Genomic DNA, 26,155 nt, shown 5'->3' on the forward strand with positions numbered 1-26,155 from the left:
TCAATGTAGTTTTATAAAGTGATTCTGGAATTCATATATTTATTCAGTTCATATTATGTATCCCGACTTAATGAATATTTTTTGTTCTCTTTGCTGGATTTTAATTCCAATTATGTTTTTCCTTTGGTTTAGAGGACAAGAACAAGGCACGCTAAGTTGTTCCACAAATACCAGAATTATCAAATCCCTGTGTCTCAAAAATAAACTATATACAGGAAGTACTTTCTTAGGACGTTGGATGTTATTTAAAGCAATCATTGTCAGCAGTTTGTATCTCTTCATCTATTTTTAAATTTAATTTGCTGTCTATCCATGTTCACTGATCAAGTTGGATTTGTAAGTTTCAGTAGAACTTGGAAGACTTCCTGGCAAATTCTGAAACTTGAATTTAACAATGTCACCTGTTTGGTAATTCTTATTTTGGAGGGACTCCTGTATACTATCATTGGACAGTGCTATAGTTCCTAAAACAAGTTAGGGCTTGCTGAAAAATGCCTTTCCATACTGAAGAATATTGATTGATTTCTCTGTTTTTCTAGTGTTCAAATGTTTCTGGTTTCCAAATATACTTAATGCATGGCAGCTTTAAGCACTCCTATCTTACAGTATACTGATGTTGGATTAAGAAAAACCTGTTTAAGACTTCCAGTTGGCATTGCAATGAGAACGGCGTGGAAATTAGCGGGCTCTGCCAAGCCCTGTGAAATCCAGCCAGCAACCACTGTCGGGAGACCCTATGGGGTCATAGCCACCTTATAGGGGTGGCGAAGGAAAGAGAGGTGCTTCGCTGATCACAAGGAACTAACAATTTCCTCATTTGGTCCAAAGCAAGCTCTCCCGAAAGACAGCAGGGACAATGGCCATTTTTGGCAATCACAAGTTGGGACAACCGGGACCATAAGATTTGTGTTAGTTTGGTGTGTGGACAGAGCATTGAAACTGGATGAGATAACTGCCAACTCTTATTCTAAAGACTTAATTTAAATACAAGAATTTTAAAAGATAATTTCCAAGCGTTAAGGAAGTGGCGATTAGATACATGGAGAAGATTAAAGACTGAAAATTAAGAGGTGAAAGAAATGCTCAAGGGAAGCCTTAAAATACAGAAAACCTGGAAAAAATCTTAAATTATGGGAAAACTGATTTTCGGGAGAAATTGTTTTGCTTCCATTTCTAAACCCCCTGGATTTATAGGATAATCAGCTGCTTTTGACAGACTATTTATGTTGGATTTGGGAGCAGGAGAACCATCTACTGGAAGAAGAGAAGCATTACAGCGTCAATACTTTTAGTGAAAGTGAGTCTAATACACATAAAGTTCAATGCACATAATAGAAGTAAATAACATCTGAAAGGCGGTCTGACCTTGACTCTATGTTAGAAGAGAACTTGGATATTTTGAAAATTCTTAATGAGGTTTTGTTCCCTTTTGAAGATTTTTAATATGAACTAAATTGCAAATAACTAAACTTTATTGAAACTGGCTACTGGATTATGGATTTGAAAAATTGACGAAACCTAGTGGATTAATTTGGATTATTAACGCTATTTGACAGAACATTCTACGAGATAAAAGAAGAAAGGTGTTAGAAGAAAAGAAAAAAGAAGAAGAAGAGTTAAATTAGACTTTAAAATTTGGACAATTGGGAAGATAAGCAATTGGAAATCACAAGGCTATAAATTACTAAAGAATTTTAAAGATTATAAATATAGCGGATTTGGAGATATAACTATGGGATTAATTGAATTCTATTAAGCAGGAGTTTTTTCTTAATATTGAGATGTTGGGATCATAGAGGTATGTTGAGTAATTTTTATTATTGTTACAAAATGGATTTACAGGGGATAATAGAGGTAAATGAGGAAATAAATTTGATGCTCAAAAGGATAAGCTATGCACTGTAGCCAATCAAATGATAGGGATATGCCTAGAAGTACTAACAAAGTGCAGCAGGAAAAGTGAAGAGCAATGGCTCTGCTGGCAAAATCCAGGAAGCTACATTCGCAGGCAGAATTCACATTCATAACGGGCTGAAGATAAATAGAAGATGATGCTCCTCCTCTCTGAAACTGTTGGTGGTTTGTATTTATGACAGGGAAATCTATAGGAACAGATGTGGCCTTAATTTCACCAAATAATGGATATGTAATGGAATACCTTAGTGAATAAACAAACAATTTAATAAACTTTTTTTTTGTCTGTAGGGAAGATCCACAAATGGAATAAAATTCCATTTTTTCTTAGTCCATTTCCTTTGTCATTAAATTATTAATGCTGAATCAAAGCTAGTATCAGGGTAAAAGGGAGAAATACTGCTATTCAGAAATTATAATCTGTGCAAAGATTATTGCCACACGTGGTAACAGCTATTGAATTAGATATATGGGATAATTCACAGATGATGGATGTACATATTTCCATTTTACCATATAGTAAAAGCAGAAAATATGTTTCTAAGTGCTAGATAGTAATAATAAATGCAAAGAAAGACCAGTACTTTCACTTTTCCACATGGAAATGTTGTGGAGGCAATCTGACTTGCCAAATGTAGACTGTCAGAAGACGTGGGCTCAACTGAATAGGGAAGGCATGATCAAATCAACATCCAATCCTTCTAGAATAGACTTTGGGAGCTAGGGCAAGTAGGGGAGACACGCTACATCAATTAAATTTTTTGACACCTTATTGAAATTTTACCTTGGAGTTCAATAAGTTTTTAACTTCAAAGGGATTAGCATACTGTGCGGTTTCAATAAGAGGATGGAAAGGAATGGGGATTTTTCTTTTGTTAATTTTTATTTCCTGTTTTGTCATATAAGATTTAATGTATTCACAAAAAGATAAATTAAAGCCAGAAACAATTATTATCAATATAAAGAATGGTTGTTTTTCATATCAGTTTTGTCTTTCTTGTATACTAATTTCCCATAATATTTTCTTTGATATGAAGCCAGTTTATTAAAAAAAATAAAGGGCAAGAATGAAGAAATACATGGGAATAGAATTTAATCTTTAATGTTTTTGATCTTTAATCCACCCACTAAATTAATGGAATGCAATGAAACAAAGGGATGTTGGAGCATTCCTGTAGTCTGCATATTTATGTATTTGCCTCCTTTACAAATATTTTATCTATAAACTGTATTTACTTGGCCATACGATCTTCTTGAAGATGACATAATTAAAACACTTCTGGGTTTTATTTTATTGTTTTTAAGAGCTGCATTGGTCACATCTGCTAGGAAAAGTTAAAATCACGTTCTTCAGACTTGGCAACTTTTAAGAGCTATGGACCTCAACTTCCATTATTCCCATATAATAATAATTCCCATTATTATTATTATAATACTGGGAGATGCACATCTCTTAAAGTTGACAGGTTTGAAATATTCTGATTTAGAGGTTTTACTCAGTTGATTGTACATTGTAGAAGAGTAAATGGATGGCAAAATGGATAAAATGGGAGAATATTTCTCACCCTTATTTCTGTATGTTCTTCTAAAAATCAGTTTTTTCTTAAGAATGCAAGTGTGTTTATGCTTATCCTCTCCTATCCAGCCTGGCATTTTGAACTGACAGACGTTTAGCCTGCTTTAAGTTCCCTCGTTCGTTTCTTTGTTTTCAGACCAAGTTGAAGTTGACTAAAACTTTGGACATGGCTCTATTATTTATTTTGGATTTTGACTTATTTTACTTTGGATTCCTTGTGGGAAACTAATGATGTGTTTGTGGTATACCAAAAAGAAAGCAAGGACTTTGCTTATGCATGTGCTGCTTTAATGTCTATTCAGCTTTGACCTGGGTAAGCAGAATGACTTCTGAAAAGGCAGGACTAATGGACCATTCGTCAGACCCAAATTTCAAAAAAATAGCAATGTTACATGATAACTCTAACCATATGAACCAGCTCCATTTATCTTAGGAAATTTATTTCAGTGGAATCATATTTAAGGTTAAGGTGATTTACAGCTCTGGGGCCTTAAAATATACAGGAAAAAAAGAGAGTTTTTCACCTTATATTTTTGCCCTAGGTTCATTATTACTACTAAAAACAAATCTTGCAGATTCTTAACACCTGGAATAGTGAAAACCTGAGGTCATATCTGAAGCAGAGATGCTTATTGCTAATTGAGTTACACAAGCCCCAGCTGTGTTTACCTGTCTCAATCCATTCCAAGTTAGTAATCTTTGTTCCAGTAACTATGGAGTATTCTTTTCTTAGCACTCATCAATAACTCTGAAATAATATATACATATCCATCATTTAGTTGCTATCAAAAATGGCATAAAATTTGAACATGTTTACTTATTCAAATCTTACACGTAGGACATAAAACCACAGTATAAAGAAACTCAGACTAATGATAACAGGTAACAGCAACCAGACACAGAACTGACAATGAAGATATTGAACTGATAGATAGTGTCTCCTTTTTTAAGGACTGAATATCAACAGTAAATGAAACACCTGTCAAGAAACACACCATACACTTCCATTTGGCAGGAAAGCAAAAAAGGCATTGGGGGAAAAATGCTATGACGTCTATACTTATAAATATCAGAAACCTGCAGGCACTGGTTTTCCAGATGGACTTTGAAGTAGTAGGATAAAAAGAGTATTATGCTTTTAAAATTTGGTTTTGGAGAAGATTCATGAGAATCCCATGGTTGGCCAAGAAAGCAAACATATATATCATAGATTAAATCAATAAATCAATCTAGAATTCTCAGTCTAAGTACAAATCACCAAACTCAAACTATCAAATTGTGGACACTTTATATGATGACTAGATCTCTTGATCTAGCTGGGAAGGGTGGAAGGAAAGGGAAGAAGAGGAACTCAACTATAGCAGTGATGGGTGCACAATTGGAAGATCTGGTGGGCCAAATTAGGCAAGGATCATCCTGGGGAAGACCTAATTATATGGTCTCTAAAAGTTGATAGTGACTTGAGGGCACATATTCAGCCAATCAGTCAATCAGTAGAACATGTAAGCAATATGTTAAGCAAAGAGTCATGGGAAGGCATTTTCACAGTTGGCAGAAAAACTTGTTTGTTTTGTATACTGGCTCTGGCTCTGGATGTGCTGTTTATCCATTATGCCCTGATGAGTATAACAAAATTAGTATTAGAATTCAAAACTCTAGTTTCCTAGTCTCATCTACTTTGAAGTGCTGATTAACCATTAAACTTGGTTTAATGTATTGTGCAAATTCAGCCAATTGTAGGTTACTCAGAGTTACATAAATCATACTTAATATGATGTGTGATATAATACGCTATCACAGTGATGGGTAACCTTTTTGGTGCTGAGTGCTGAAAGTTTGTGTGCACGCACGCACACATAATGCAATGTGCCCTGAGCATGCGCACACAATCTACCCCGCGTGCATCCCACCCATGCATACAGGTGTGACCGCTCATGCGTAACCCACCCCCATGCATTTGTGCGCGTCTCCCGCATGCGCCCTGAAAACAGCAGAGACCTGAAAATCAGCCGCCTGGTGGGAAGTGTGCACGTATGTGCGGCGGAACTGAGCTGGGGCGACAGCTCGCATGCCCACAGAGAGGACTCTATGTACCACCTGTCACCTGGCACATATCTTCCTTTTTGTCCTTTTGACCTCCATTTGGCAGGCAAGCCTTAAATTCAAATATTGCCCAGCTTATAGAGTACCTCTTCCTGAGCAGATTCTCTCAGAAATCCAGTGCTTTCCTAATAAATGCTGACCACAAGTTAACAAGCTGTACGCTGTGGCCTTAATTAGTTGATTAGTACCTTGTAGAGCCCTTAAGCCCTTAATTGATAAGAGCTTAATCAGTTACATACTGATGGCTTTTGCCTCCCAATGGTCTCAAGCACATTCCTGGGATTGAAAAATCAGCCATTCTGATGTTGGAAAAAGATAATTTCATATAAATTAAATCAAGTATTTTTTTTTAATTTTTGTCATGAGTGTTTAGATATCTGGTAACCCTACATGGTACCTGAGCCTAATTGGATCCCATGAAGTTGACTTTGTTCAGGCAGTGTGGTCTTTGCAATTTTGTTCCAAAATAATTTTCCTGTATGTATTCTGCTCAAGAGTGTTAGAGACTTACAACGGTTCATTTAGTGATCGTTCAAAGTTACAATGGTGCTGAAAAAAGGGACTTATGACTGTTTTTTACAACACTGCAGCATCCTTGTAGCCATGTGATCAAAATTCAGATGCTTGACAACTGGTTCGCATTTATGATGGTTGCAGTGTCCTGGGGTCATGTATTCCACTTTTGTGACCTTCTCACCAGCAAAGTCCATGAGGAAACCAGAGTCACTTAACAACGGTGTTACTAAATTAACAATTGCAGTGATTCACTTAACAACTGTGACAAGAAAGGTCGTAAAATGGGGCAAAGTTCACTTAACTAATGTTTCACTTAGCAAGAGAAATTTTGAGCTCAATTGTGGTCGTAAATCGAGGACTATCTATATAGCTCTAATTATGGATCAAGAATTCATATTGTAGTCTTGGTAGAACCAATGTGCACACCGATACTATAATTCTCATTAGAAATGTGCAAACTCACCAATTCAGAAACAAATTTTCCTGGACAACTCTAGAATATTCTATTTCCCATTCTGGAACAGGCTGCTCTGAAAGCAGTTTAACAGGAAATGAAAGTTTCACATGTTCTAAACTTGGACAGCTTCTAGTTTAAACATCTTACTTCTGGAAAAATGACAACTTGACCTTACAATGAGATTGGGTGAGTATAAACATTCAGAAATATTGCAGAATTTTCCATTCTTGAGTTGAGTGGTCAATATCCGTAAATTTAATGCTTTTTCTAAGGAAATATTCTAGTACTTCTTCCAAAAATATGCTTGAAATGTCAACAGGATCAAGATTTAACTGGTGTGGTCAGTACTGATTGATCTGACCACGTAATTCTAAACTGTGAATTCCAATACAAGTAAATATATTTACTCACAAGAGTTTCATGATTGTAGTGGGTACAAAGTTCTTAAATTAATACAATGTAAATGATATATGCATTTGTAAACAAGAAACATGCAAAATATTGTGTGCACAAATGTTTAACATGTGTTTCAAAATTCAAATAGCTTCAGACAAAACCATTCACCTGTAGTTATAGCTCTCTACATATCAATTATTAAGACAGAAATTGGAACTTTTAAATAATCTTGAGTGCAAACAAGACTTGTAGAAGTACACATTTAACGTTAAGTTACATGTTTGATGTGACTTCAAAATTACTTTTAAAAAATTCAATGCATTTTACTGTCATATTTTTTTTTACTATCTTAAATTCTTGATTTAAGAGGCAGCTAGTTACCATTACCTTCACATAATGAATGTATGTGGATATACAGATCCAAAAGATGATAAATATTTTATGCAAATGCTATTAATATGTAATGAAAAGTTGTCATTCTTAATCCAAGCTTTGTGACCATATTAAAGACCTTAATTCAATACAATAATACAATACAATACAATAGTAGAGTTGGAAGGGACCTTGGAGGTCTTCTAGTCCACCCCCCTGCCTAGGCAGGAAACCCTATACCATTTCAGACAAATGGCTATCCAACATCTTCTTAAAGACTTCCAGTGTTGGGGCATTCACAACTTCTGGAGGCAAGCTGTTCCACTGATTAATTGTTCTAACTGTCAGGAAGTTTCTTCTCAGTTCTAAGTTGCTTCTCTCCTTGATTAGTTTCCACCCATTGCTTCTTGTTCTGTCCACAGGTGCCTTGGAGAATAGCTTGACTCCCTCTTCTTTGTGGCAACCCCTGAGATATTGGAACACTGCTATCATGTCTCCCCTAGTCCTTCTTTCTCTTAAGCTAGACATACCTAGTTCCTGGAACCGTTCTTCATATGTTTTAGTCTCCAGTCCCCTAATCATCTTTGTTGCTCTTCTCTGCACTCTTTCTAGAGTCTCCACATCTTTTCAATATTGTTCACATTAGTGTGTGTTCATCTAAATTGTCTGCAGACTCAGCATGGATTTGGGAAGGTTTGCTTTTTCTGACATCAAAAGTAAGACAAAATATTTCCATATCTTTATACATGAGAAAAGTTTGAGAGACATTTTCTTACATTCTTCAAATCAAACAGACATAGGCGTGGTACAATATTTAAGCAGTAGCTGCTTCCTGCTGTACCTGTTATGCAAAGGGCAGTTTTGTTAGCAAAGCCCAAAAGAATCCTCCTCTATTTTTTGTGTTGTAGTGTTTGGACAGCTAAAAATGCATAGTGAGCACTCAGCCAGTTCTGACAATCTGAGATATAAAGAGGTTATTTTTCTATCAAAGAAGCTTTAGGTAAAGTTTTTCTTGGCATGTCTGCATTTTCCTACAGTAAATAGACGGTCAACTATGGAAAAGCCAAGGAAGTTTGTGTGTTGGGGAATGTACATTTGAGAAAGTGGCCGAGTACAATTGACACCCTGTGAATATATTCATTTATACATGCATTGTTTATTTTCAACAGATTAATTAACGGTTGATGCTTCTTCTTAATTGATGAGTTTTTAATTTTTGTCTTAAAACAGCTATTGGGGGACCATTTTCTTTTCTTGCAGTCATTCCCCCCCCCCACACACACACATACACACACAATTATGGATTATTTCATCAGGTTGCAAAAGCACTGTAGCAACTAGTATTTTTTTCTTCTTTGCTCTGAAATTACCATTTCAGATCATTCCTTCCCAATTCAGTTTGCTTTCTGTCCTGTCCTATTTTTTAAGCAGTCCCTTGATGCCTTTATAACAATTGCACTGGATTTCTGCATTATTGAAGAAGGCATTGGGGAAGCAGAATAGCCCTAAATGGCCATTGGTACCACTTCTGTTGTCAATAAATGTCAGCATATTTTGGGAAAGGGAAAGAGAGGCTTCTGTCCACCTTGAAATCTTAATTTCCTCAAAACTAGCACATCATTTTTGCTCTTGTCCTTTTTATGTTTTTGCCTGCCAGCACGCTTCCAACACCAATCAATTATGTTCCATTATTTTGGCTGTATCCCACTCTTTGCCTGCCAAATGAATTAGGATTAAAATTATTGATCGATGGTTGCCAGTTGCTTCTGCAAACATACATACCTATGCCCTAATCACAACAAGGATATTACACCAATTAATAATGTTTGCAGTGCATTTTTTGGCATGAAATGTTAACATTAGTGGCAGGTAAAAAGAGAACCCAAGCCATCATTTGAATACATTTGTCTGCACAGAAATTGGAACTTCTTAGACCAAAAGCCATTTCTATCATGTCTCAGATTGCAGTAATACCACTGCCATAGCAAACACTCCCAACAGAAAATTGTACGTCTGTAGATATTCTATATAAATACACAGCAGATGGACCGAAAGAACAGAAAAAAGTTCCGCATCATATTAACCCTTCTTATACTTGGGGGTTATGGCTGTTCCATCCCAGGTCTAAATAAGGAATCTTTTTTCCATCAGGTATCTGCTGAAAAATATACTGAAAAATGAACATTATGGTTTATTTCGATATTCAGGCATTACCTTAAAATGTTAACCAAGCTTCTCATTAACCAAATGTTGTTATTGTTCAACTGCAGAACTCGGACACTTCCCCTTGAGTTGTCAGGGTCCTTTCTGATATTCTCCAAACAGCATTGAAAAGCTTCTCTATTACTACCACTTTGCTTGAAAGGTTTCTATAGACCTACAGTAGAATGTAGAAATGATGGGACAATCTGTACCATTTGTTTTAATGATTACAGCATCGAAACAATGGCATTACAATAAAGTAGCGAAAAGGAGAGCGTTTCCATTAGGGTTAGAGGAGAGAACCCTGAATGGGCATGGAAAGGGTTCCATATTTGAAAATATGAAGGGAAAGGAAGGAGCAAGGAGGAAGGGAAATAATTCCTAAAAGGAAAATTAAGGTACTGGACACCCACATGAAAGGAGGCAATGAGGGCTGCCTCCTTTCATGGATGGGAAAAACAGGAGCAGGGGAAGAAGAAATCAGGGTCTGTAATAATAATAATAATAATAATAATAATAATAATAATAATAATAATAATAATAATAATAATAATAATATATTTATTTCTTAGCCGCACCCTCTCCCGAAGGACTCGGGGCGGCGTACAATGAAACATTCGAAATAAATATGTAAACAAAACAAACATATAACAAAGGTACACTAAAACATACATACATACATAAGGAGGAGATCGATTGATAAAAACAATTAAAATACTGTATTTAAAACCCCTAGAAATTAAATATAATTAAAATACCCAGTTAAAAACCCGTCAGGAGCGATATGGTTAAATCAAAGTTGAGCCAGGCCAGCTGCTTGGAAAAGGTGGGTCTTAAGCTTAATACGGAAGGAGCGGAGGTCAGAGGTATTCCTAATATCCGGAGGGAGGTCATTCCACAGGGCTGGGCCCGCCACAGAGAAGGCTCTACTCCTAGGCGCCGCCCCACGACATTGTCTAGCGGACGGCACCTGGAGGAGCCCCTCTCTGTGCGAGCGAATTGGTCGCAGGGATGTATGGGGCAGAATACGATCCCGCAAGTAACTAGGTCCTAAGCCATGGAGCGCTTTAAAGATAGTTATCAAAACCTTGAAACGCACCCGATAGACCACAGGAAGCCAGTGCAGCTCGCGCAGGAGCGGTGTCACGTGGGAGTACCTAGTACTCCCCATAATTACCCGCGCGGCTGCGTTCTGGACCAACTGCAGCCTCCGGGTGCATTTCAAGGGAAGCCCCATGTAGAGAGCGTTACAGTAGTCCAAGCGAGACGTCACCAGCGCATGAGTGACTGTGCGCAAGGCATCCCGGTCCAGTAGGGGGCGCAATTGGCGCACCAGGCGAACCTGGTGGAACGCCCCCCTTGCCACGGCTGTCACATGGTCATCCATGGACAGCCGGGCATCTAGGAGGACGCCCAAATTGCGCGCCCGCTCCACAGGGGCAAGATGGATGCTCCCAATGGCCAATGATGGAATTAATTGGCTGAACCGGGGGGCTGGTACCCACAGCCACTCCGTCTTGGAAGGGTTGAGCTTGAGTCGGTTGTCATCCATCCAGATCCGTACGGCTTCCACACACCGGGACATCAGTTCGATGGCCTCATTGGGGTGGTTCGGGGTGGAAAAGTACAGCTGAGTATCATCAGCGTACAGATGGTATCCCACCCCGAAACCACGGATGATCTCACCCAGCGGCTTCATATATGTGTTGAACAGGAGTTAAAGTTAAAGACTCACCTATTTCAATCAGCTGGCCTGGCACTGTCTTAGTTTTACCTCCCGGGATTTATTTATTTTAATTGGGTTTTAAGGGTTTTATAGGCTTTTAACGTATTATATTTATTATTCGATTACAGTCTCATAACCTCCTTCACCAGTATTAATTTAATTGTTTATGTATGTATTTTATAATGTATTTTAGTGACTGTACACCGCCCCGAGTCCTCTCCGGGAGAGGGGGCGGTCTATAAGTGTGAATAATAATAATAATAATAATAAAGGAGTGGCGAGAGGACCGACCCCTGTGGCACCCCACAAGTAAGGGGGCGTAGGGTCGACCTCTCTTCTCCTGTCAACACACGCTGCGTCCGGTCAGAAAGGTAGGAGCCGAACCACCGCAAAACGGTGCCCCGGACCCCCAACCCCTCCTGCCGGCGCAGCAGGATACCATGGTCGATGGTATCAAAAGCCGCCGAGAGGTCTAATAGGACCAGGATAGAGGAACAACCTCTATCTCTGGCCCTCCAGAGATCATCCACCAACGCGACCAAGGCCGTCTCCGTGCTGTGACCGGGGCGGAAGCCGGACTGGCGCGGGTCTAGATAATCATTTTCCTCCAGATGTCGTGGGAACTGGTAGGCCACCACACTCTCTACAACCTTCGCCAAAAAGGGAAGGTTGGAGACAGGACGATAATTGGCCAGCTCCAAAGGGTCCAGGGAAGGCTTCTTGAGCAAGGGTCTCACCACCGCCTCTTTCAAGGCGGCCGGGAGAGACCCCTCTCCCAACGAAGCATTCACTAGGCCCAGGAGCCAGTCTCGTGTAACCTCCAGGATGCCAGTACAAGCCAGGAGGGACACGGGTCCAATAAACATGTGGTGGGTCGCAGTCGTCCACGCAATCTGTCCAAATCCTCGATGGCAACCAAGTCAAACTCCTCCCAGATAGAAGCCTCAAGACTCGCCATGGGCGTCTCCATTGGATCACTGACAGGAACCCAGTCTCTCCGGATTTGAGCGATTTTATCCTGCAGATATTTACCAAATTCCTCTGCCCTGCCCTGTAGAGGGGCCTCCCGCGGCCTCTGAAACAAGAGTGAGCGGGACACCCGAAACAGGGCGGCAGGGCGGTTCTCCGCGGATGCAATGAGAGTGGCACAGTATTGACGTTTGGCCGCTCTCAATGCCACAAGGTACGTCCTTAAATGGGCTCGTACCTGTGTTCGATCAAATTCGGAGCGAGAGGATCTCCAACGACTCTCTAGACGTCTCTTGCGGCGTTTCATCACCCTCAGCTCCTCGGTAAACCAAGGGGCCAGGGTGGATCGTTGCCGCCGGAGAGGCCGCAAAGGCGCCACCCGGTTCAAGGCCCCGGTAGTTGCATTATTCCACGCAACCACCAGGTCCCCTACCCGGGGGCGGGTCAAGGTTACAGGAGGTGGCCCAAGCTCCGTCTGGAACCTATCAGGTTCCATCAGGCGCCTGGGGCGGAACCATCTGGAACTTTCCGGTTCCGCCTCCCCGCGGCGGGAGGTAGCACCAGGGAAGTCAAGATGAAGGAGTGAGTGATCTGACCATGACAGGGGAGTGATGGTTAAGTCGCCTCCTCCCAGATCACTCAGCCACTGGCCAGAGACAAAAACAAGGTCCAGAGTGTGACCTCCCTCGTGTGTTGGGCCCTGAATCATTTGAGTCAGGTCCATGGCTGTCATGGAAGCCATGAACTCCCGAACCCCCTCTGATGCTTCTCCCACCGACGGCAGGTTAAAATCCCCCATCACTAAAAGTTTGGGGGTCTCAACCGCCACCGATGCGATCAGCTCAAGGAGTTCAGGCAGGGCCGCTGATGTATAGCGAGGAGCCAGGTATACTATCAGCAGGCCCAACTGTCTCCCAGGCCCCCATTTCACAACAAGGGCTTCACATCCGGACGTCTGTGGCACAGTAGACTCCCTCGGCTCTAGGTCCTCCCGAATAATTGCTGCCACCCCACCGCCCCTTCCCTGGGCCCGGGGCTGGTGAAATGCTCGGTATCCTGGTGGGCACATTTCCACGAGGGGACGACCTCCCTCGTGGCCCAACCAGGTCTCCATTATTCCCGCGAGGTCCGGCTCCCCCTCTAAAATTAGATCGTGAATGAGGGGGGCCTTGTTAACAACGGACCTCGCATTGCATAACAACAGCCTTAGGCCCTGGGTCTGTGACTCTTGACCACCTAGAACGCGGGGGTTGGTACAAGCGACCGGGTGTAACCAGCAACCACGGTCTCCCAACCGACTGTAAGTTCTTAAATTGTCCTCGTATCTGCCCCTCCCTGCGACTGTTGGAATTAAAGAGCCCTGTATAGGAATGGTGTCCTCCCCCTCCTCCTCCCTTCCGCCCCTTCTGCTCGCGACCACACCTGGGGGCCCGGCTCTCACATCGCTCCTGATCTGACCCACCTGCCCCACAACCCCTGAAACCCCCCCCTACAAATATTTAAAAAACAACTAACTAAAAACCCCCTGAGTCTCCGCTTCCTCCACCTCTCGGGATTAATAAATCCGTCATCAAGGTGGGCCCTCGAAAGGGCGGAGGGCCACACCTGCGAGTGGGGGGACTCTCGCAGTAGGATAAGGTCTGACCTTGAATACATAAAACGTTAAAAAGTTCGTCATCGGGGCTTGGGGTCTGCGCTGAAGATGTCATGATCCAATAAAAATTTGAAGAACACAATTGCAGCAAAACAGAATAGTCCAGTCATTAAGCTTAGATGGGGGGGTAATAGTAATGGATTGGTTAGATGACAATCAAGAGGTGGGGGCGGTGGGTGGTAGGTGGCAAATGGCAAGGGGTAGTTGGACTGTAGTTGGAAATAGGCAGGGAGCAGATGGTCAATCAGCAGTGAATCATATAGGGTAGGCAGAGGTCTTCTAAGGCTCACGCAGATGGAATCCGAGCCGTTGTTAATAACTAGTTTGATAAATAGTCAGCAGGGGGGGTAGGTGGGGTGCAGTCAAATGCACGATGACAAGGGCCTCCTGGCAATCCACCAACAAAAATCCCCCCCCCCCCAGTCTCTATGCAGCCTCCTGAATCATAGTCGTGGTCCTATTCCTCCCAGGTCCTAGGCTTTCAATCCTGCCTTGGCCTGTAACTGCGAATTTGGCCCCCAAAAAACCACCATTCCAGGCCCCAGCGCCGCTCCCACCGGCCTCTCATCGGCCTCCAGCTTCCTTCTCCAGCTTCCTTCCTCCAGCATCCTTCCTTCCTTCCTCCAACTCCTTCTCGGCCTATCCAACCAGTCTTTACCGGCCTCAAAAGTCCTGGCCGGTCTCCAATCATCGCAAATTCAGCCAATGTGGATTTTAAACCTTTTCAAACCTCCCATAGCTCCCACAGCTACCTCTCATAACAAGCTGCAGGCCGAGGGATTTGGCGTCCGGCGCTTCCAGCCTTCGCCTCCTCAATCCACAGTCCCTGATGGTCCTAGGTTACCAGCCTCCAACCTGAAATCCAAATTCGGCCTTGCTGGTATCGGCACGCCTCCTCGCACTCCGTCCGCCATTTCGAGACCGTCTGCCTCTCCTTCCATCAGTTCCGAACGCAGACGGTCTCTCTGCGGCTTCTCCAGGCGCCTCCCTCCATCGGCTGCATTTTTCGGCTGCATTTTCATTCCTCAAGCCTTTTCCCAGGCACCCAGCTACCCTGGAAGACCCATTCGGGTCATAAAAGAGACCAGGGTAGCTGTTTACTGGGGGACCCGACCCCCATGCTGGAAAAGGGGGCCGGCAGCACTTCTAATCCCCCTGTAGAGATTATAGTTCAGAGTAAGCACCAGTTTAGCCCTGTTACCAAACAATTGTAATCTGGAATGGTTTAAAGTTCGCTTCAGAAACGGCCAGGAACAGCGCAAGACAATTTAGGCTGCTGTACAGAATTGCCCTAGGTAAAGTTGTTCACTAATTCGGAGTAGAAATCCTAGGAATATTGTTTATTTTATAGCTGCTTTGTGACTTAACTCAATTTATTAAATATATATATATTTCTGCCACAAGTGCAGTACACTATATTGGCTGCAATTGTAATTTTTTTTAAGTTAAAGAAGCGGGGGGGGGGGGAGAATTCTGGAATAAAAATTATAAAGTTCAGAACAAGATATGAATTTCTAAACCACTAATGAATACTCCAGATTTTCAGCAAAGTATACAGCTGAGATCATAAGAAACATCTTCCTTATGCAAGTGTGTATCTCTATACTCATCCTATACTTTTCATACGTTGATATAAGTTCATACGTTATGGGTGACATAAATCGGTATATATGTTTCAATATAAAGTGTCACTGCAAATTGCATAAGGAAAGGTAAGATTTGGGTTGTATGCTTAAAAAAAATGAAAAGTTCATTGTTTCCAGTTTCACTTTCTGTTGCTAAAGAAATAGAATATTTCTTTTTATCTTTCCTCCTCCAGTAGAATATATTGTAAGGTGTGTCTAATATGGAAAAGGCAGCTACAATTTTACACAAGTTTGGGATGTTTTGAGCAAGAGACAGCAAAGTGTCTTAATACCTGTAGAAGGAAATCTCAATCTTATGCCAGAATATAGGTCACATGAACGATGGTGCTAAATTTGGTGATTATTCTCATTCCAAATTTACACTGATTCTGATTTTTGGGTCCCATACATGTTTAATAAATTATTACGTCTGTTACTTTCACCTGGTTTTTGGACCAACCTACTGGATCTTGAGACAATTCTATGAAATAATTTTTCACTGTAGAATATATAGAAAATACATTAGCATTTTCTGCATCTTAGAGTCTAACATTTGTGTACAATGTATGTCATTTTCTTTTAAAATGGTGATAGGCTTGCAATAGTGGCAAATATCTGTAGCTCGGGTGTGGGGTGATTGTGGAGGTCCGTTCTGCAAGCTTGTGGGTTGGTTTCCGAACTTTTCATTACCAGGCTAGATAACAGTGGAATTTAGGAGATGTCAGTGTCAATGTTCTTCTGTTTATAAGGACTTGTGATAGGCTTCTCAATTATTTTATAGGCTCCTTCCTCTTCCTTAGGGTATGTTGCAGTGTTTGTATGAATGGGAAATACTAAGACTTTCTTTGCTGAGGGTAGCTTTAACACATGTTGTGATGATCAAGATAAAACATTTAATATTGGCAGGTATTTGAGATTTATTAGTTCAGCTTATCTTGCCCCCAACCCCCAAATATTGCATGATGGCCTTGACGGCCATGTGACTATCTCTGAAAACCATTGGCTGGAGACTTGTGAATTTGATTGGCCACTGTGAAAATGAGACTGCTGAACTAGGTGGGGCATGGTTTGATACAGCAGACGCCGTTTATGCTCTTCTGAAATACAGAATGGGAAGTACAGATTTGCATTCTACATGTAAGATTTTACTCCCTTGTTGGAAATTCATCTGAAATAAGGTTTGTTGATTTGAGTAACTCATGTTCTATCAGCACTTTTATTCTGTCCAACACAGCATGCCATTTATATTAGCTATTAAATAGGATTGAACACTGAGTTCCACTGCAAGTCTAGAATTAAAAACTATCAAACTTAGCACGTGGAACTATATTTTTAGATACTGTAGAAAATAGATGAACTCAGGGGAATTTGGGGGATTCATTAGGAATTTAATCTTAATAAAGAGGTTTGGCTGTAGCCAAACAGACTTCATTACTAGAGTGTACAATTAGCCAATGCAGTACAGAATAATAAGTAAATATTTACTATTGTTGCAAAGGTGCAGTTTGTATGTGTTGGAACTGCCCACTGCACTTCAGAGCAGTCACTATAAAAAGCAAGACAAACTTTATAGTAGGTTGTTATTGAAACACCATTATTATGATACATGTGTGCAATCACAAATCATTCTTGCTTAGAAATGTGTAGGTGACTAAATGTGGATTAGCTAATGGCTTTGTGCTGTTTGAAATCCCTTAGATTGCATGTATGTATGTATGTATGTATTGTTGTTGTTGTTGTTGTTGTTGTTGTTGTTGTTGTTATTGGGGTCTTTCATTACTTAACATATCCATGCCTATCTATTCAAGATGCTGCAGTTTACATTATCCAAGATGATGCCTTTACATTATTATCAATAAGAATAATACCGTAATAAGTTTTCAAAAGTTTTTGAGAACTTTTCATCTGTGCCATGACAGAGCAGAGGAAGCGACCCAAAGCTAGGTGACAGAAGGGAGAACAACACTGCAAGTTTTTCTCAGGATATTTCTCCAATAATATCAAAATAAGATATCGAGTATGATACCTTTTTCACAGTTTGAGTAAAATGTCTCCAAAATTGGTTATATGTTTTAATGTATAGTTTGTAAATTGCCTATGGCTGCAAAGTGAGAACACATGGTGTGTGTGTGTGCGCGCGCGCGTGTGTGTGTGTGTATTTCAGAGGCCAATCACTTGAAATAATGCATCTGAATAAATTATAAATTTCCCTTGGTTGAAGTAGGATATTTTTACATGTGACTATCCTGAAAGCCTTTAATTTGGTTTATGAAATCTGGGGGTTTACATCCAGTTGTGGTTCTTAAAACATTATGTCCATGTTCAACTGCATTGGATTAACTGCTGAATATTTAATTTGTATGCTTTATTTCAATTTTTACAACTAAATTTCATCCATACTATAAAGTTGTATTCGCAATGTTAAAGTTATACACATTATCATTAAAAAAATTCTAAAATGAATATATATAGAAATGCATACATACTTGAATAATGCATCCAGCTAATAATGATTGAAATTGAAAGTAAAGTAGAAACCAGCAAATGAATTTCACCACAAATAAAAGATTTATATAGGCTATGGTATGCAAATTACATACGGCAAATAAAAGAAGAAATAAAATTGTTCTTAGGTTTACTCTATCTAAACACCAAAGTAAAACATCTGGAAGCGTTAGTAGTTGTTTTAATGATAGTAGTTGTAAGCAATCTATAAGGTAAAGGTTTCCCTCACACATATGTGCTAGTTGTTCCCGACTCTAGGGGGTGGTGCTCATCTCTGTTTCAAAGCTGAAGAGCCAGCACTGTCTGAAGACATCTCCGTGGTCATGTGGCCGGCATGACTAAATGCCGAAGGTACACGGAATACTGTTACTTTCCCACCAAAGGTGGTTCCTATTTTTCTACTTGCATTTTTATATGCTTTTGAACTGCTTCGTTGGCAGAAGCTGGGGCAAGTAATGGGAGCTCACTCTGTTATGCGGTGCTAGGGATTCAAACTGCTGAACTACCGACCTTTCTGATCGACAAGCTCAGTGTCTTAGCTTCTGAGCCACCGCATCCCTAAGCTATCTATAAATACTATTTATTTGTAAGATTGATATACCATTTCTTTCTTTCTTTTATTGATAGATGTGCTAGTCCAAAGTAATATATCTTTCACTCATTGTTTTTAAATTTTACTATATATCTAATGAAAAAACCACACTATGGTGTTTTTAAATTTAAAAGAATGATAAATGAAAAGAGTTTATTATATTTCATTTCAGGTTACTGATATGCCATATAACATTAACTGATAAACAGATGGAGATTTTGATTTTATTTTGTTACTGGGAGCCTAACTCCTACAGATTGATTACTCATGCACCATAACAGTGACGTGCGGTGAGGTTTATGACTGGTGAGGCACTGACACAGTGCTGAGTTTCAAATATTTTTATACTTGTGGACTTCAACTCCCAGAATTCCACAGCCAGGCATGCTCAGTTCCAATTTAAAGCGACAGCATTTGTTTTTCTCCTTTGCTCCTTCTTTCTTTTTCTTTTTCTTCTCCTTCCCCTCCTTCCTCCCTCTCTCCCTTCCTCCCTCTCTCTCAAACACACACACACACACACACACACACAAGTTGGATTGGACTATCTCTCCTACCCCTTCCCTCTCTCACTCACTCTCAAACAAACCCACACACACACAAAAGTTGGATTGGATATCTTTTCCAGTGGCTTGAAAGCAGCTCCTCTGCCATTCCCCCCCCCCCATTCCCCTGCTGCCTTTCCCAAACACCTCCACCATTGCAAATGCAGCCTGCTGTCTGGGTGGGAAATGCCTGGAACACAATAAAGCCCACCCACCACCTCCTGCTGGCAGGCTGGGGTGAGAGGAGAGGCAGAGAAGCTGGAGGGGAGGGGAGCCGAGCCTTCCAAAAGAAAGAGGCTGGGGGGAAGTGTGTGTACTACAGCATGGCTCTTTGCCTGGCTTCCTGCCTCCTCCTGTGGTCTCCTCAGTGCTCGCTTGTGCTCTCCCTCCCCAAGTGTAGTTTGATTGCAGGTGGAGCCACGTTGCCTTTTCAAACTTGTAATCAGTGAAGCTGGGCTAGATTTTTATATAGTTTTATCCAGCTGTGTGTGTGTGAGAGAGAAATGAATGGGGACCTGGGGAGGAAGCCACTACAATTGGGGAGGGAGAGCACCAGTGAGGTTAAGCAGAGTCATCCACGGTGAGGCAGCAACTAGCTCAGCTTTTTCCTTTTACTTTTTTTTTTTCATGATGAGAGTGGTGAAGCTGTGCCTCACTTGCCTCACCTGACTGCACGCCACTGCACCATAATCATAAAAGCAAAAAAGAAAGAATACGAAGAAGCAAGCAACAAAAGCTTTCGGACTTTGGTTCCTTTGGAATAAAAATCGGGCTGACTGTACTCAGGTTTCAGTGGAAATATGAGTTGCACAATACAAGGAATGCAAAACAAAAAAACCAAAAACCAAACCCAAAACCCTTATCACCAATTTGCCTGACTGAAAAGATCCTCTGAATTCCAGTAATTTACATTTAGCACACTGATCATTCTGTACATCTACACTGCCGAGCTCTGTAATTCATCTAAATTACGTGAACCCCTGATTCATGCAAGGCAAGTGAATATGGCCCTAAAGGTACTTTCTGTCATTGTTTCAATTACAGAGCTATGTGGGTAACAGGCTTGGATTTGACAGCAACTGAAGAAAGAGGATATTATATGCATGCCTTCAATCAGCTTTGTATTTGATCCTTAAAGGGAAAATTATGTGAGAGACAGGGGAGGAAAACAACAAACTAAGCAAGATCCCAATTTCAATATAATTTGGAGAAAATAACTGATTTGGGTTGGACATTTTGCCAAAATGGATGACTCAAGGCTTCCAAACAAGAAATGGAAACCAGAAGGATGCCTAAAGCCTTAAAGAAGAACAAATTGGGAAGATATGATTGACTGTAATGTTTCAAAATCAACTATAGCAAAGACGAATTTGGGTGGTTGCCCAGAACACAATTGAATGGTGATGTTCATTTAGATGCTTAATGTTGAAACAAAATAATGCATTTTAACTGCGCTTCACTTTAACATGTAACTGTTAACTCTTTCAAATTCAAAAATATGGTCTTTGGGGGCTGGAATTGTGCTTGTCCTAGGATAGCAACGAAAGTATAAAAACAGTCTAAACAAAGACAGGGCAGACAGAAAAAAAAGTGTTAAGTATAGTATAAAGTGGAACATATTTCAGATTTGTAAAACCTTTAGAACCATCTGTGTATCAATCATCAGTCATCAGCACAACACCTGATTAAATCTAACTCTCAAGACTATAAAAGTAATGGGGTATCTGTTGTAAACTTAAGGATATATTTTCATTAACACTTGGATAGCAGACCTACCAGCATTTTTTAAATTTTCAGTGGCCATTTCCTTCATTCTGAGACTATAAAATAGCTACCCCTGACATCTGGATGTATTTTCTTTATGTACTATTTATAATTTCTATATGCAATGATTTTATCTCTCCTTTGGGACACACTGGCTGTCTTTAAATAAAGCCATTCTCAGAGCAACAGTAGCACACAATGCATGCATATCTGAAGTGCAAACTAGGTCATATGTGTGTCAGGCAGGCTTCTGTCTATTGCTGAAAGTCATGTGAAAGTTACAAAATATTAGAAGCTTTAAAAGAAAAATAGTAGTGTGGTGGCTGTAAGTGAGGGGAGGTGGTGGCTCAGTGGCTAAGACACTGAGCTTATCTATCAGAAAGATCAGCAGTTTGTCGGTTCGAATCCCTAGCGCCGTATAACAGAGTAAACTCCCATTACTTGTCCCAGCTTCTGCCAACGAAGCAGTTTGAAAGCACTTAAAAAATGCAAGGAGAAAAATAGGGGCCACCTTTGGTGGGAAGGTAACAGCGCTCCGTGTGCCTTCGGCATTGAGTCGTGCCGACCACATGTCCACGGAGACGTCTACGGACAGTGCTGGCTCTTCGGCTTAGAAACAGAGATGAGCACCGCTCCCTAGAGCCAGAAACGACTAGCAAGCATGTGCGAGGGGAACTTTTACCTTTACCTATTTGTAACTGATAGCATGAAAAGCAATAGACAATACAAGGTTCCAGTATAAAGCAAGGTTGATCCTTAGTTTGAATACAGAGCCAAAAAAATACTTGAGAGGAGAAAAATTTCTTTCTCTGACTTTGAACAGTCATTCAAACTGGGCATCAGTCATGTTTCCCTGGGAAGGGCATTCCATAAGCAGAACCCTGCCAACTAGAAGCCCTTGTTCATTGCTCCCTGGCAGGGGAGACCAAAAGATTCATTCAAGTATTTAATGGGAAGAGGCATCCCTGAGATAACGCAGCTGTCCAGAACTTTAAAAATCAATAGCACAGCTCGGAAATGGATTGGCAACCATTGAAGCTACCGAAGCCTTGGTATGATTTTTGTTCATTCTTAATCCTGCCTGTTGAAAACCTTCTGAGGTTGGATAGGGACTGTAGGAGGAAAGGAGGGAAAAGGCAGTACAGTGCATGTTCTTCTCTTCTGTATGATCCATCCACCCCACATAATTTGCTATAATAAAGGAAACCCTGAGTTGCATTTGTTGTATCTTAGAAAGCAGCTCTGCTTTTTAGAATCTGCTTTCCCTATTTTCTCTAAAGGAAATCTAGTTATAAAATGGTAACAAAGGGCCACAGGAGGACAGTATAATGCTATTCAGATTCAACACAAAAACTCAGATTCAGTTGACTTGATCTAAGTAATTGAACTGGATTGGTTTAAGGAAAATATGCTCAAATCTAATAATAAAATTAAATTGCCAAGTAGTCAACTTGCACATCGAATCACCTTCCCAAAGAGCCAAAATGTGTTCTCCAAGCCTTCTTTTCACTTTTTGTAATCATTTTCCTTTATTAAAAATGATGTTGCCAGCCTGAAGCCTGACTACTTAAACAGTCAGCAGTTAAATAAATCACTCCTACCTCCCACCTCGTTTTCTCTTTCGCAGAAAAAGTTGCTTCCTATTTACAAAAAAAGTAATCTAATCTGCATAGGTTCTATGGGTTGCGCTTGTGTTTTGTTGCAATTATGCTTCTTCTTTCAGTGTAAACTAAAATTTGGACTACAGTCCTCAAAGAATTTATTCCAGTTTAATCCTGTTGAAGTCAGGAGAAGAAATTTTAGGACCGCAGCGATAGTTACACAATATGTACAAAAGCAGAACTGAGTTGTTGACAATAAGGGCTGTTCTGAATAATTAAGAAAGCCTCGAGATTAGTTGTTTTATTCTGAAATGAAAACAGAATTAGCCCTTGCCTAATGTTCATACATACCTGATTATTTTTTAATGTTCTTTTTTTGTCTTTCTTTATTCAATAGCTTGTTTGGTTTCTACAAAGGTATCCTCCCTCCAATCTTGGCTGAAACACCCAAAAGAGCAGTAAAGGTAAATTAATCTCCATTGTCCCCAAAAGAGCGAAAAATTACAACACTGGGATTACTGTGGGGTCCTTGGTACTCTCTGAGTGTGATTGCTTACTTGCAGATGTTTCATTATCCAACTAGGTACAGTCATCAGTGCTCCATAGCTCAACTCTGAGCTAGAAAGATTCTCTTCTAACTGGGATTACTATAAGTAAGAAAGTAATTTTACTTCCCTTCCAAGCAGTGATGGGTTCTGGATCCTGTTGCAACCGGTACGCTGCAACTGGGATGGGCATCCAACACGTGCATGTGTGCACCAAGCGCGCAGCGCGCACTTGCATACTTACTGCCCACAATGCTCTGTGACACTCCAGCTGTTCAGCAGAGAGTTTCGCAGGCGCCATACACTCGGTGCACATGCCCGAAAGCCCCGATCGGCTCAAATATAGGCGAGGAGGGCAGGCAGGCGGGCGGGCTGTCCAGAGCACCATACCAGAATGGTACCTGGTGCTCCCAGCAGGCACCGGTACGTCCGTACTGGGGTGTACCGGTGGTATCCCACCACTGCTTCCAAGACACTGGGCCGGAAGACATTAGGAGGGAGTGGAGAAGCCTCTCCAGCTATGGGTGCAGAAGAACTCTACCACTCCTAACTAGCAGGCAGGTAGCCCTACATTCGGATGCTTTACAACTGACATATATTTATAACAGTCACAGTTGCAGACCCGGGAGGGTCACGTGAACCTCTTTTGCAACCTTCTGAGAAGCAAAGTCCATGGGGAAGGCAGATTCACTTATCAAGAAGTTGCTTCTCTCCTTGATTAGTTTCCAACCATAGCTTCTTGTCCTACCCTCGGGAGCATTGGAGAATAGCTTGACTCCCTCTTTGTGGCAGCCCCTGAGATATTGGAACACTACTATCATGTCTCCCCATGTCCTTCTTTTCATTAAACTAGACATACTCAGTTTCTGCAACCGTTCTTTACATGTTTTAGGCTCCAGTCCCCTAATAATCTTTGTTGCTCTTCTCTGCACTCTTTCTAGAGTCTCCACATCTTTTCTACATTGTGGCAACCAAAACTGAATGCAGTATTCCAAGTGTGGCCTTACCAAGGCATTATAAAGTGGTATTAACACTTCATGTGATCTTGATTCTATCCCTCTGTTGATGCAGCCTAGAACTGTGTTAGCTTTTTTGGCAGCTGTACACTGTGGCTCATATTTAAATGGTTGTCCACTAGGACTCCCCTCACAGTTACTACTATTGAGTGAGGTACCACGTATACTGTACCTGTGCACTTTGTTTTTCTTGCCTAAAAGTAGAAGCTTACTTTTAAATTATCTCAGGGAAGCTCTGAATCTTAAATTTACTGCATGGGCTCCCCATATGCTTTTTCTGATTTGGATAGGTAATTGCAAGGTGTCCCTAGGACATGGCCAAAATAGTCAGTGATAACCACTAACCCTTCTGTTTCCAGCATGGGCATTTTCAGTGATTTGTCACTTAAACAGAAAGCAGAGATTCCACAGCAAATTAAGAGAAGTGTTGAATCCATTGAAAACAAAGCCCTTCTATTTCCATAGCCAGGATAAGAATAAAATTCAGCCAGCCCTGAAGCTGGCCGCCTCCTCTTCCCTCCAGCCTTACCCCCCACAGCTTCTGCCCAGTTTATTCATTTATTTTACAAAACATTTAGGATTTGCTTTCTCTGTGCTTATGTGGAATCGTATTAAATGATACAATCCAGACTTTTTTTAAAAAAATAAACAAAAAATAAACAGTGCATCAGAGATGCAGAGATATGTTACACTGGGGCTAGATAAATGCAAGGCTATGTCCACAAATATTTGAATCTGTTGGAAAATAAATGAAGAGTTAAGCAACTTTCAATGGAGCTTTGCAACAAACTGCAATGGTGTTGATTGTCTTTGTTTAGAGTTCTGCCTTTCCGTTTCAATTCTTCCTCTTTTTTTCTCCTCTGCATTTGTTTTAGTTTTTTTCTTTCTTTCTGTGAGTTAGCATTTTATACATATGAAGTCATAATTGGGGTATTTTTTCAGGAGGTTTCCATTTTGCTTGGGGGGGGGGAGGAATGGAACAATCCTAGATACATTATTCTAAAACTACAATAATGTAGATTGTAAAGTAGTTTGTCTTTCTTTCTCTGGGGAAAAAAATACTATTAGAAAAAACACTATCCAAAAGGAATGCCAAACATTATCTTGTATTTAACTCAGAGCTAGACCTACAGTTATTGAGTAGTTTAACACTGAGTTAGCATTTGATGCCATTGATTAGCTATAATGACATTCATCCTCCTTAAGACTTTCCCTTTATGCTAGGGGCAACTGCAAATGTTGCAAGTCTTTTGAGGACTTTCTGATGGTGCCCTTAAGAGATTATAATATAAGAGATCATGATGCCTTTAATAATATAAGCTAAACTGCGTAAACCACTTTAAGAAGTATAGAAAGCTGAGTGTCTTGCAGATGCCACACTATATTATTGATAGTAGCAGCCTGATTTTACCGCCTAAAAAAGATGGAATTCAATAACTGGAAGCTGCCTTATATTTCCAGTACAATTGTTCTCGTTGTTGTTTTGCTATGCATAGTTTGAAAAAAAAGAAAACAACATGGGGTGCTTGCTTTTGATTTTAAAAAAATGATCATTTGCAAGCATGTGCACAAACATCTCACACATTTTTGTGACAAATAAAATATGCTTACCAATAAACCTCTCACAACTAGCACATTAAGGTGATACAAACATTTTGTTAAATATGGAGTTAAATTATTGTAGATTTTAGAAAGAAACTTGCTCTTGAAAAAGATTTTCATAGTTTTTTTTTCAGTGTTAAATAATGGCTTAATCGTTGGGAAATTTTAGATAGTACTGTTTTATTCGGAGTTCTTTACTCATGGGAATGAAAGTCAGGGTTTTCTGATCACAGAATTTCACATTTGGAGGCTGGGGGAGTGTACCAGATATTCCTTGGAATCGCTTCCACATTTGATACTGTAATTTAAGTTCTATTGTGGTAATTTTGCACAGCTGCATCTCTACCTGCCATTTTCATCTTGGTTACTTTCAGAGAAAAGCTGCCTTGAATTATAGAACTGCTGGGCTGATAAAAGATCATTCAGATAAACAAACAAGGCTGAGTTCCTGTTGAGAAGAAAAATATAATTGTCTATT

At 40.5% G+C, this 26,155-nt stretch overlaps 1 protein-coding gene across 1 annotated transcript in view; it reads left to right on the forward strand.

The window, feature by feature from the left end:
- SLC25A21 (solute carrier family 25 member 21) overlaps nucleotides 1-26,155 on the forward strand; it is a 293,494-nt gene that overhangs the window by 244,203 nt on the left and 23,136 nt on the right. The window contains exon 4 of the mRNA XM_081968587.1: nucleotides 22,912-22,978. Coding sequence (XP_081824713.1) covers nucleotides 22,912-22,978 — 67 coding nt within the window. The remainder of the gene's footprint in view (nucleotides 1-22,911; nucleotides 22,979-26,155) is intronic.

Source organism: Natrix helvetica (assembly GCF_964273705.1).
Source record: "Natrix helvetica genome assembly, chromosome: 1".
NCBI lineage: Eukaryota > Metazoa > Chordata > Lepidosauria > Squamata > Natricidae > Natrix > Natrix helvetica.